This window comes from Xenopus laevis, chromosome 6S (assembly GCF_017654675.1).
Source record: "Xenopus laevis strain J_2021 chromosome 6S, Xenopus_laevis_v10.1, whole genome shotgun sequence".
In the NCBI taxonomy this organism is placed as follows: domain Eukaryota; kingdom Metazoa; phylum Chordata; class Amphibia; order Anura; family Pipidae; genus Xenopus; species Xenopus laevis.
This window is the reverse complement of record NC_054382.1, coordinates 12,555,112-12,567,707: the sequence shown is the minus strand read 5'-3', so window position 1 is coordinate 12,567,707 and position 12,596 is coordinate 12,555,112. Positions and strand designations below refer to the sequence as shown.

Sequence of the window (12,596 nt, the reverse complement as noted above, 5' to 3'; positions counted from 1 at the left end):
GCAAAAAAATAGGGGCGGCATGCCGCCCAGCCGCACTATGGGGACGCGTGCGTCCCCATTCAATTACAGCAGCTGCGCCGGCGAAGAAACGCCGGCGCGCTGGGAAGGGGAGGTGAGGTGGGCGCTAGGACCGCGCGGCCGCCTGGTCGGACCGCGCGGCCTAGGGGCGCCGCACACTGAAATCCGGCGCTGTTTATATATTAGGAACGTTCCTTCCTGCACTGATTATTAGGTGGTAATTTATCAGGAAACTGTATTTTTAAAGCGGCAAGACTTCATAAAGACGTAAAAAACAGAAACACATTTCGTCTATGTTTTTTAAAGCCTTCTAAAACCTTGGCAACGTCAGAAATAATTCCGAAAAAGGAAAAAAGTGCTGCTGCTTTGTCATAGGACACATTATCCAGAAACCCATTATCTAGAAAGCTCCAAATTATGGGAAGGCATCTTACATAGGTCGAATTTTCACCACGGAAGCTTCTGCAGATGTTAATTTGCAGCGGATACGCATATTCATCTAACTGCGGTTACATCATGGCAGACAAAAGCTTCGCTACTGTAAGTTTCTGCCTAGTGAAACTTCGTTAGTACTCTTACAATTAGGTCAATTTCGTTAGTACTCTTACGCTTAGGTACATATAGGTCATATATATATATATATTTATTAGAGATGTTGGTGTAAATCAGGGGTGCCCAGACTTTGTTACACTGGGATCTACTCTCGATACCTGGCCTCCATCAGGAGATCTACCTTGATAACGCGGCAGCGTAATTTTTTGACCATGCCCGTTTTTGTGGACACCCCCTTATTTTCATGTTCATTTTACAAAATTAAGCAGGTCATAAAAGTTTCAACACACTCCCTTCCCCTCCGTGCTTGCTGCTCTCAGCCCTCCCTTCCCCTCTGTGTCCATACTTGTAGCCTGCCCTCCCTTCTGTGACTGTGCTTGCTGCTGTGAGCCCGCCCATCCTCCCTTCCCCTCTGCTGTCAGCCCTGCTCTCATTCATTCACTCATTCATTTACTCACTCATTCATTCACTCATTAACTCACTCATTCACTCAATTATTCACTCATTCACTCACTTATTCACTCACACAGTCACTCATTCATTCACTCATTAACTCACTCATTCACTCAATTATTCACTCATTCACTTGCTTATTCACTCATTCACTCACTCATTCATTCACTCGTTCATTCAGTCACTCATTCACTCATTTACTTACTCAGTCATTCACTCAGTCACTCATTCACTCACTTCTTCACTCATACAGTCACTCATTCAGTCACTCATTCATTCACTCACTCATTCACTCACATATTCACTCATTCAGTCACTCATTCAGTCACTCATTCATTCACTCACTCATTCATTCAGTCACTCAATCATTCAGTCACTCAATCATTCAGTCACTCATTCACTCATTCAGTCACTCATTCACTCATTAACTCACTCATTCAGTCACTCATTCACTCATTAACTCACTCATTCACTCACTTATTCACTCATTCACTCACTTATTCTCTCACACAGTCACTCATTCAATCACTCATTAACTCACTCATTCACTCAATTATTCACTCATTCACTCGCTTATTCACTCATTCAGTCACTCATTAATTCACTCACTCATTCATTCAGTCACTCATTCACTCATTTACTTACTCAGTCATTCACTCACTCAGTCACTCATTCACTCACTTCTTCACTCATACAGTCACTCATTCAGTCACTCATTCATTCACTCACTCATTCACTCACATATTCACTCATTCAGTCACTCATTCATTCACTCACTCATTCATTCAGTCACTCAATCATTCAGTCACTCAATCATTCAGTCACTCATTCACTCATTCAGTCACTCATTCACTCATTAACTCACTCATTCAGTCACTCATTCACTCATTCAGTCACTCGCTCATTCACTCACTCATTCACTCACCCGCCAGAAAGTCAATGGGATTTGCAGAAGGGAAAGTAAAGGTGACACTTCCCAACAGTCCCGCTATCTGTGAGCCCGTCCCGTTTTTCCTCACACAGCCCACAGTCCCGGAGCGCTGGTACCACAACACCGTTATTATCCAGCTCCTTACCTCCAGTCTGACAGCCAAGCCCAACGTCTCAAATCTCATCACGCGAGATTGAGGCATCAGCACTACTCGTAACCGCGGTTTCGCACCTATCACACAAAAGCCATGAATATCTTGTAAATTATATCCTTATAAAAGGTGAGTTCTGATGTCATCAAGGAAGCAAAATAAAGACAAACGAGATCCTCTATTGTCCTAGACTTGAGCCCACCCTCAAACAAATGTGGCATGTCCCTCAAATGGTTTAAAAAAAACTATTTAACAGTTACAACTTTTAAACATAATCCCACTTTAAAATATGAAAAAGAGGCCAGCGTTTTGTCTTGTTTTATGACTTTTCGGCATTCAGGATATATGATGTCACTGACATAAGATTGAGGAGGCTGATCTTATAAATTTGTCAGGTATAACCTGGAGAAACAGACTCTGGTGAAACGGGTAACATAGTGGAAAATTTACACGTTTGTTGAGTTACGTTCATTTAAAAATTCGCCTGGCGTAAGGGCGTGAAACTTCGTTAGCGCTGAGCTCTTTCAATAGTGAATTGTCCTCTACGCCTATTAGTAAATTGGCGATGTCCCTGCGGATTGTCATTCTGGTGAATTCTCGCCAGCTTCGCCCTTTAGTAAATTTGCCCCATTTTAAACAAATAATTAAAATTTTCAAAAATGATTTCCTTTTTCTCTGTAATAATAAAACAGTAGTTTGTACTTGATCCCAACTAAGATATAATTAATCCTTATTGGAAGCAACACAACCCTTTTGGGTTTGAATAAAGTTGAAATTATTTATTTAGCAGACTAAGGGGCACATTTACTTAGCTCGAGTGAAAGATTCGAATGGAAAATACTTCGAATTTCGAAGTATTTTTTTGGCTACTTCGACCATTGAATTGGCTACTTCGACCTTCGACTATGACTTCAAATTCGAATCGAACAATTCGAACTAAAAATCGTTCGACTATTCGACCATTCGATAGTCGAAGTACTGTCTCTTTAAAAAAAACTTCTACCCCCCTACTTCGCCACCTAAAACCTACCGAGCATCAATGTTAGCCTATGGGAAAGGTCCCCATAGGCTTTCTAGCTAATTTCTGATCGAAGGAATTTCGTTCAATCGATGGATTAAAATCCTTCGAATCGTTCGATTCGAAGGATTTAATCGTTCGATCAAACGATTATTCGTTCGATCGAACGATCGAACGAATATCGGTGAATCCTTCGACTTCGATATTCGAAGTCGAAGGATTTAACTTTGATAGTCGAATATCGAGGGTTAATTAACCCTCGATATTCGACCCTTAGTAAATGTGCCCCTAAAGGTATGGAGATCCAGATTACAGAAGGCCCTCTTATCCAGAAAAACCTCATAGATCCCATACCTGTTTTTCTTTAGAATGTCAGGTTTACTATCATATCAATTTGGAGGTGGTCTTAGGTTGAAAGGGGTAGTATACTACTATATATATATATATACTGTATATAAACACAGTTGTAACCACAGAATGTATGAGAATAGGACTTTATAAACAGAAGCACTATAGGTAGGTATAGGAGTCAGTTCCCCCTTATAGTCGTCTCTTTTCTCTGTCTCTATCGCGGCGCATTAGGAGGTCTGATCTATAATTACACAAAGTAAATATCTATCGGAGGATAAAACCCCGGAACACTTGAAAGTGACAGCCCTGATATAACCCATATCACAATCTGAAATATTTAAACATCCTGTTTGAATGATGAAGGATATTAATGAATAGAATCAAACAGTTTAAAGAACATAATACATTTATACAAATGAGCCCTAAAGTCTGTGGAAAACCCCAGCTAATGGCAGAGGGAAGAGGCTCCATTGCTCCGAATTTATTGAACATCAATTAGATAAATCAATCGGTCATAATCAGTGAGATGAGTTTGTGATTTAATTATGAATCTAAGAAACGTGATTAAATCAGCTCAATTTGGAAATCTTCTGCACCGATTGAATTCATATCAATCCCCCACAAAACTGCATCAATTGAACCAATAGAATATTTAAAGATCCTACTATAGGATTCAATTACTCCAGCCCAGTCCAGTCCAATCATTGTATTGGGGGAGATACAGTATTATTAGGGCTTTTTCATTAAAGGGACAGTAACACGAAAACAAATTAAAGAGTATCAAAGTGATTAAAACATATTGTAGTTGCTCTGCACTGGTTAAACTGGAGTGTTGACTTCAGAAATATTACTGTAGTTTATATAAATAAGCTGCTGTGTAGCCATGGGGGCAGCCATTCAAGCACAGGATACACAGTAGATAACAGATAAGTACTACTATAGTTTATATAAACAAGCTGCTGTGTAGCCATGGGGGCAGCCATTCAAGCACAGGATACACAGTAGATAACAGATAAGTACTACTGTAGTTTATATAAATAAGCTGCTGTGTAGCCATGGGGGCAGCCATTCAAGCACAGGATACACAGTAGATAACAGATAAGTACTACTGTAGTTTATATAAATAAGCTGCTGTGTAGCCATGGGGGGCAGCCATTCATGCTGAAAAAAGGATAAAAGGCACAGGAAGAGAGTTTCTATGGGAACCAGTAATGCTCATCATTGGCTGTTAGACTGGAGGGTGTGTTTAGTGATCTGAGCTGAGAAGAACTGAGCATGCTCATAAGTTAAAGCAAATTCCTGAGGGAGGGGCCGAGTGGTTAGAGGAGTAGAAGGATTTCTAAGTGATTAAGAGGATGCTGCAGCCTTACTGTTAACCTTTTAACAATCTTAACAACCAGCGTGGCAGTGATCTAAAGATTTCAAAGAGGCTGTTCAAAGATTACATTTTTGTGGAGGAGGTTTACATGTCCTTAAAACGTAACTACAATTGTACGAGTTGCTGTGCAAATCACTGGCGTCAATTAAAGGTAGTTGTGCCTCCAGCTGCTTCTTGCCTTTGTGTATTTTAACTAAAGAACTGGTTGCAGATGTTATTGTGACATTGAGTGTCAGAAATGACGCAGGAGGATAAAGAATTGCCTTCTGGGTAAATTATTGAATTCCCAAAAGCTATTTTGACAAAATGGAATCAATAAGCTAAAGTTGGCCAGATATGGGCTGATACTGGACCCCTTCAGATAAAGTTGGCTACTCATCAGTCTGTGTATGGGGTTTACAGGGAAACCAGCCTGGAGCCAATTAATCAGATGAACCCAACGATCAATAGGCAAATTGCACAAATATGGGCTTAGGAAAGAACTAACACGAAAGCACAAATTGCTATCGGTCAGGGACGATTTTCAGCGTCGACATGTTATAAATAGTTACTTAACATTGAGAGAATTCCCCTTATGATTTCAAAAAACATATTCCAAATAAAACACAAAGAAATACAAATTTGGAGTGTTTTATGAATGTGTTGCATTTTGAAATCTTTAAATACTTCCCTAAATCTGTGGGTGATTTCAGCTGAACTGTGGAAGAAAGAATTGTTTAATGTTAGGAAAGATCATTTTGCAGCCCAGGGAATGAGTGGGTGGAGGAGGAACCTGACATTTTCTTTTAAAGCACAATTGCAGTTGAAAAAAAAATGAAGATTCTCAGTGTTTTGTCATTGTTATTTTCTACAGGTCCAGGGTTTCCACCCAGAATGCAGAATCAAGCTGGTACTGAAGCAGCAGGAGATGAACTGTATGGCCAAGCTGAAAGCACAGGAATCGGAAATGTCATCACAAAAAGGTTGGAGGCAACACAATATATTGCAGACTTTCTAGATGCTGAGTATTGAGTAGTTTTAGTAGCTTGTGTCGGCCAAGGGTGGATCAGAAGATGCCCAATCTCTCCATCTATCCTTGGGTACAAAATATCCCTGCAGAAGGCATGAGCAAAGAAAGAGGTCTTTCTACTGAACCTCAAGGTATCTCTAGAGGTTATCATGGTGGCCACAATGTTCTCAGATATCAGAAGACCACATCTATCTGTTATGGTTTCCTCACCCTATAAACAGTCAGAAACTTTTGCCTCCCTTTTTTTTATTAGTTCTGTCTCTCTTCTATAGCCCAAACCATTCTGCAGTTGAAAGGGTGGACAGTACCTTCTTGAGGACTTATCACAAGTCTCTGCACTCCTTGCCCCAAATAACATAGAGCTAACTGGGTAAGATTGGGGTGGATCTGGGCTTAATGGGCAGGCCAGGGTTAAAGGGAAAGGGTATAACAAATGTACCTGCAAGTAATTTATGGCTGCCTATATTAGGGAGAACACATTAGGAATAGAGGAGAGTAGATAAGTGCAGTAAAGAGAAATCCAACATTAGGAAATTCCCTGTACAACTACATGTAACCTATGATAAATTCATAAATTAGCCCCAGTCCAGGCCGTGGCAGGTTTTTTTTGCTGCCTGAATAAGCTTTTGTGCCCCTTAGGCTCAGGGCACACAGGCAGATTCGGGGAGATTAATCGCCCAGCGACAAATCTCCTCTTCTTCGGGGCGACTAATCTCCCAGAACTGCCTCCCCTGCCTTCCCTCTGGCTAAAATGCAAATTGCCGATGGGATGGCTCTCAGCGCAATTCATTTTCCGAAGTCGCCCAAAGTTGCCTCGCAAGGAAACTTCGGGCGACTTTAGTAAATGAATCGCGACGGCGATTTACATTTTAGCCGGCGGAAAGGCAAGGGAGGCAGTTCGGGGAGATTAGTCGCCCCGGAGAAGAAGAGGAGATTTGTCGCTGGTCGACTAATCTCCCCGAATCTGCCTGTGTGCCCTGACCCTTAGGGGCATATTTATCAAGGGCCGAATTTTGAATTTGAAAAACGTCGAAATTCGAATTCAAAAAGACCAATTGAAATTAAGTTGAAGTTGTTTTTTGGCCACCAATTGACTCTGAATAGGTTCTAAGAGGTCCCCCATAGGCTAAAACAGCAATTCGGCAGGTTTTCGATGGCGAATGGTCGAAGTCGAATTTTAAAAGAGACAGTACTTGATAAATTTCGATATTCCAATAATCAAATTTGGACTATTCCCTAGTCGAACACCACAAAAAATAGCTTGAAATTCGAATTTTTTGAATTCGAAAATTCACCTCAACCTTTGATAAATCTGCCCCTTAGTGTTCTTGCACTTTTGTCAGAGGGATAAGTAAATGCCCGTATATCAGTAACACTTTAAAGATAGTGAATCAGCTGCAAAGATCTCTATATAAGTTTCTGCTGATAATCTGTCCATTGCCGGAACTAGGGGTGGGCAGAAGAGGCAAGTGCCTAGGGAACAAAAAATTGGGGGCGCCAAGCGCGTACCTCTTCTTTTGCCAACCCCTGGTCCGGACCCTTACTCTCCCACCGGCACTCTCCAGTGCGGCTCTGTGCGTGTTCTCTTCCCCTCCATGAATTGAAAAATGTCCACTCAAGACCACGCAGTCAATGGGGATGAAGTGGCCGGCCGGGTTGCCTTGGGTGCCCGGCTGGCTTGGCTCGGGCCTGAATCTGTCATTTACTATAAAATTGCTGCAGACACAGCTGTATGTACAGTCCAATACAAAAGCAGGTTACTACTACTCCATGTGACAGATACAAGTCTAAACAGAATGATAGGAGGATGTACGTGTGTCTCTGCTAAGGGTTTACACTTCAGATTAATGCTTTGTATGCTATGAATTACTTTGACATTTACAGCAGTTCTGTAATCTCTATTTTCTGCTGCTTCGCGAGTATAGAAACCATTTCTTTTCTGCATTTTCCTTCTAAATAATGAATGCCCAGTAATGACTGGTGAGCCATAGGATAAGGAAGGAAATGCAGATTTTATAAAGTCTTTGAAATTTTCATAAAATAAAGCAGTTTATCTGCAGATCCAGGCAGATAATGGCTCATTACAGATGTTTGCTCTAAATGCCATGTCTCCAGCCTTTAAATCTAAGTATTTTAGCATATGGAAAGCTGTTATTTTGGAGGTGCAAATAAGTGGTAACTGCTCAGGGACTCCCCATTTAGCAGAGCTGTAGTTGGAAGAGTGGAGAGGCAGAAGCCAGTGGGGGGCCTAAAGGTGGCCATTGACGTAGAGCTCCTCTCGTTTTGCGGTGTCGCCAAACGAGCGGATCTCTCCCCGATATGCCCACATTGAAGTGACCGATATCAGGCTGATCCGATTGTTGGGCCTAGGGCCCAACGATCGGATCATAATGCATCTGTGGTACAGAGAACAGCCAAAGTATTTGGAGCACCCTACAATTTAGAGTAAGCAAGAAAGTATTTGCTGCCCTATTAACAAAACCAACCCCCTAAGATCTGGCCAGTGTCGGACTGGCCCACCGGGATACTAGGAAAACTCCCGGTGGGCCAAGGTGTCAGTGGGCCCTCATGCTTCTAACCTTTTGGCCTATTTCATGGCCATTCTCAATTTTTTTATGGGAATAAAGAGGTTTAATAATGGAAGAATAGAGTATAGTATGTAGAGAAAAGAGACTAGGAGAATAAAGAGGTTGAGTGAGGAGGGGAGGTATAAAAGTTTGGAAAGTGGGCCCTCAGCCTAAGGTTTTCTGGTGGGCCCCTGGTATCCCAGTCCGACACTGAATCTGGCTCCTGAGACAGAAGCAACATGGCTGAGAACCTATAGCCCTTCAGACTGAAATGCACCCGCAGTTGGTGCTGACAGTTGTAGATCAACAGCAGTTGAAGGGCCATGGGTTGGACATATAAACAATTGGATTTCTGTATAGTCTGTGTTGGCCTGATCCCCGTCACAGCTAAAAAATGCCTTATATTCACATTCTCTTTCACACTTGGTAAGAATGTCTAATGTCAAGTTATTATACATATGTTTTTTTTAAATTTAAAATAGAAATTCCTGGTGTCATTCAGCACTCGCTGTTAAGACTTAATAACATTTCTATATTCAAATGTTTAATTATTCAGAAATCATTGTGTGCCTGTCTGATTGAGGGGCATGTTGTGTATCAGTGTCCTTGCACTGCAGCTCAGCTGGGGGGCTCAATCTGCATTTTCTAGGCCAGAGCTATAAATAAAATCCTTTCAGCGTGGGGGGTATCGTGGGGTGCACCTATAATGCATCTCAGCATCTGGTATCCCCTGGAGGGGGGTTTGCGTCTTGGGGAACAGAGGGGGATTGTGTCAGCGTTGGGGGGACCTGGGAAAAGTTTTGGATGGGGCCCGGAGGGGGTGGGGGCCCCTGTGTTGGAAGCCCCCCCGTCGGTCTCCTACCCTCCAGTCCGACACTGAATTTCTTCCTTTGATAAATGGGCCTCTCTGTGTTTGGCTCTTCCCACAGGTTTCCTGAAGGTTCTCCTCCTGGAATGACAGGCAACTCATTAAAAACATAACAACCAGGTTGTCTATGACAGTAAGTTTTAGTGCTAAAATATAAGGAATTTCAGAAGAAGAAAATATTATTCCGCTGAGCACAAGTCCTTATATATCAGAGATGTCAGGCCGGAGGCCCTCCTGCTGTGGGGATCAGGCATCTGCTTATATTTGGGATTTGTGCTGTTTTGGGATTGTGTTCAGCAGCTGCAGGATGAGGAGTCGGACACGGATGATTGATACCAAATATTATACCCTGGATCCATGTGATTTAGATCTTCCCTGAAACAAAACACTTTATAAACTCATCTTCCTCTATCACACACACATTATCTTTATCTGCTGCTGGATTAGGCAGGGATACAATATTATAAGTGGAAAATAATGTCTCCTGGAAGCTAGGTTTTATTATATATAATATATTATATATATATCCACTGTAACATCACCTATAAAAACACTCCCAAGAAAAATGCTAAATTATGTAACGGTATAAACACTGGATATATTTAGCAACGTGGAACTGCCCGGCACTAAACAGAAATATTTAAAAAGAAAAACTTTAGCAAGATTTTATTCAATGATCGACTGCCTGAGTTTCTTTTTTTTCTTTTAAAGTATATAGATTTGGCCATTACATGAAAAAATGTGTGTTAGCATGCCAAGAAGGTTGGGGCTAATCAAGTCTGCTGAATTTAATATTTAAATACAGTTATGGGATCCGTTATCTGGAAACCCGTTATCCAGAAAGCTCCGGATTACAGAAATGCCATCTCCATTTTATCCAAAGAACCCAAATTTTTAAAGATGATTTCCTTTTTCTCTGTAATAATAAAACAGTAGCTTGTACTTGATCCCAACTAAGATATAATTAATCCTTATTGGTGGCAGAACCAGTCTATTGGGTTTATTTAATGTTTACATGATTTTTTTTAGTAGATTTAAGGCATGAAGATCTAAAATATGGAAAGATCCGTTATCCGGAAAAACCCAGGTCCCGAGCATTCTGGATAACAGGTCTCATACCTGTATTCTTGTTTTTTTCTGGCTTATATTGAATTAAGTGTTATCTGCCTCCCCTAGCTACAGGTCTGTGCCGCCTGTGAAAAAATTTGTGAAACCGCAGTGAAAATTTGTCGGCGTAAAAAAAAATGGACGCCGGCTTCCGTTTTTGGCGGAATTTCTCCGGCTCCAAAAAAACGGACATCGGCATCAAAAACGGACGCCTTGGTCAAAAATGAGACCCCTGTCAAGGTCCTGTATAATCAAAGGGAGAGGCACCAATCTCAAATTGAAGATATTAGGCTCTTCAATGTTTTTTGCCAGAAAATCTGAATTTTCAGGGGTTTTTGTCAGAAAATCTGAATTTTGGGTTTTTTCAGCACAAAATATGAATGTTATGGGTTTTTTTGCCACAAAATATGAATTTTCGGGGGGTTTTCGGCACAAAATGTGAATTTTCAGGCTTTTTCGCCACACAATCAGAATTTTCGGGGTTTTCAGGCAAAAATTCAAATTCAAATTTGAGCAAGTCAGGAGAAACCCCAAAAAATTTGAGCAATTTGGGATTTCGCTCAATATTATCGAGTTTTTCTATGATCCAATTAAATTGAGTTTTTTTTATTAATAAATAAGCTAAAATCGGACATGGGATTTTGGTTGTGGTTCTTTAAAATAAAATATGAGATCAATTCGGATTTTAGTAAATAACCCTATAAATCACAATTATTGCACAGCCAATGCATTCCAACATATTACCATATTACAGAAATCTGTGTGATCTCATATCCATGTAAAATATGGCCCACTAGTGTAACATTCCAAGATGTACATATACAGTGAAACCTCTATACCTGTACTATAATCAGCAGCGACCTGCTACTCTGTCTCTTTCGAATCTGAAAAAACAAAATCCTCCGTTACTAGGGCTGCTGACCCAGGCAACCAAAGAACAGAACAACCGTGGAACCACATTTGTCTTTTGGTCTCATCAGAGCAGCTGTTGTCAGACGTTTTCAGTTCAATCCCTTGTTATCTCATGAAATTAGTTCAAATACAGAAAAATGTTGATTTTGGGGTCTTTGGGGGTGCTGATAGGGGGGCTCTAGATCCTGCACATGTAGATGGGGACAGTGGTGCAATATCTAAAGGAGCACAAGTACTGGGATAACGTTGCAGCTTATTCATTTCTTGCTTTGGGAAACTTGCACAAAGAGCTTGCATTTTAAGTCTTGCTGCCATATTGACTACACATCACCCTACAAACCAGAATGAATGGCTAATAATACAACTGTATGTTTCATTCTGTTTACAGGGTGCATTGGCGTTTGGGATAACATCACATGTTGGGAAACAGCTCTGCACGGAGAGAATGTCACCCAGAACTGTCCCGTTGTGCTGCGGTACATGAACGGGAAGCAAGGTAATGTATTAACTCTGTACTTCTGTCATGTCATTTAAAGGGGACCCGTCACCCAAAAAAATTATTCAAAATCCTATTTTATCACATTAGTCAAGCAAAATGAACTTTAATAAAACAATATAAATTATTTGAATCTTGTTTCCTTTAGTCTGGGAATTCATAATTATAACAAGCAGGCAGGAGGCATTTTGTGGACACTGTTATTAAGAAAAGCCTTGTATCATCTCAGAATCTTGTTTGTGCACCAGAATGGGGGACCTGATGTCCATCCCCATGTCCTGGTTACACAATTAAATGGTAAAGAGAACAGGGGAATGTGTGAGGAGCAGTGACATCTAAGAAGTGCTGAATTGAAAGTGAAAGTAATTGTCTGCCCCGCCTCTATGCCACGGGCATAGAGGAGGGGCAGACAATATTTGATTGACAGCTGAGATTTTTAAACGAGCTTACAACAGCTATTAATGCTTAAATAAAAAATAGAAATTGGATTTCATGTTTAATTTGAAAAGGACTTTTATTATACAGATTTTTGTGTCTGGGTGACAGGTCCACTTTAACGGTAACTTATGTAGGGGTGCTCAACTCAGGTGCTAATCTGCCCCTCTAGCAACCAATCAGATCTTTGCTTTCGTTTGGTAACTTGAAGTGTATAGGCCAAAACAAATTGGTTGCAATTATTTTAATACAGTGATTAAGGTACCCCCTACTGTAAAATATAAGGATATTACAAGTCACCATATTTTATACAGGTCATGGAACTCTGAGGTGACTTCTAATATCCCCAT

The 12,596-nt window shown here is 40.9% G+C and overlaps 1 protein-coding gene across 1 annotated transcript in view; it reads left to right on the top strand.

The window, feature by feature from the left end:
* The window catches only part of vipr2.S (vasoactive intestinal peptide receptor 2 S homeolog), a 54,904-nt gene that overhangs the window by 6,633 nt on the left and 35,675 nt on the right, over positions 1-12,596 (top strand). The window contains exons 2-3 of the mRNA XM_041567360.1: positions 5,706-5,814; positions 11,704-11,811. Of these exons, the coding sequence (XP_041423294.1) occupies positions 5,706-5,814; positions 11,704-11,811 (217 nt within the window). The remainder of the gene's footprint in view (positions 1-5,705; positions 5,815-11,703; positions 11,812-12,596) is intronic.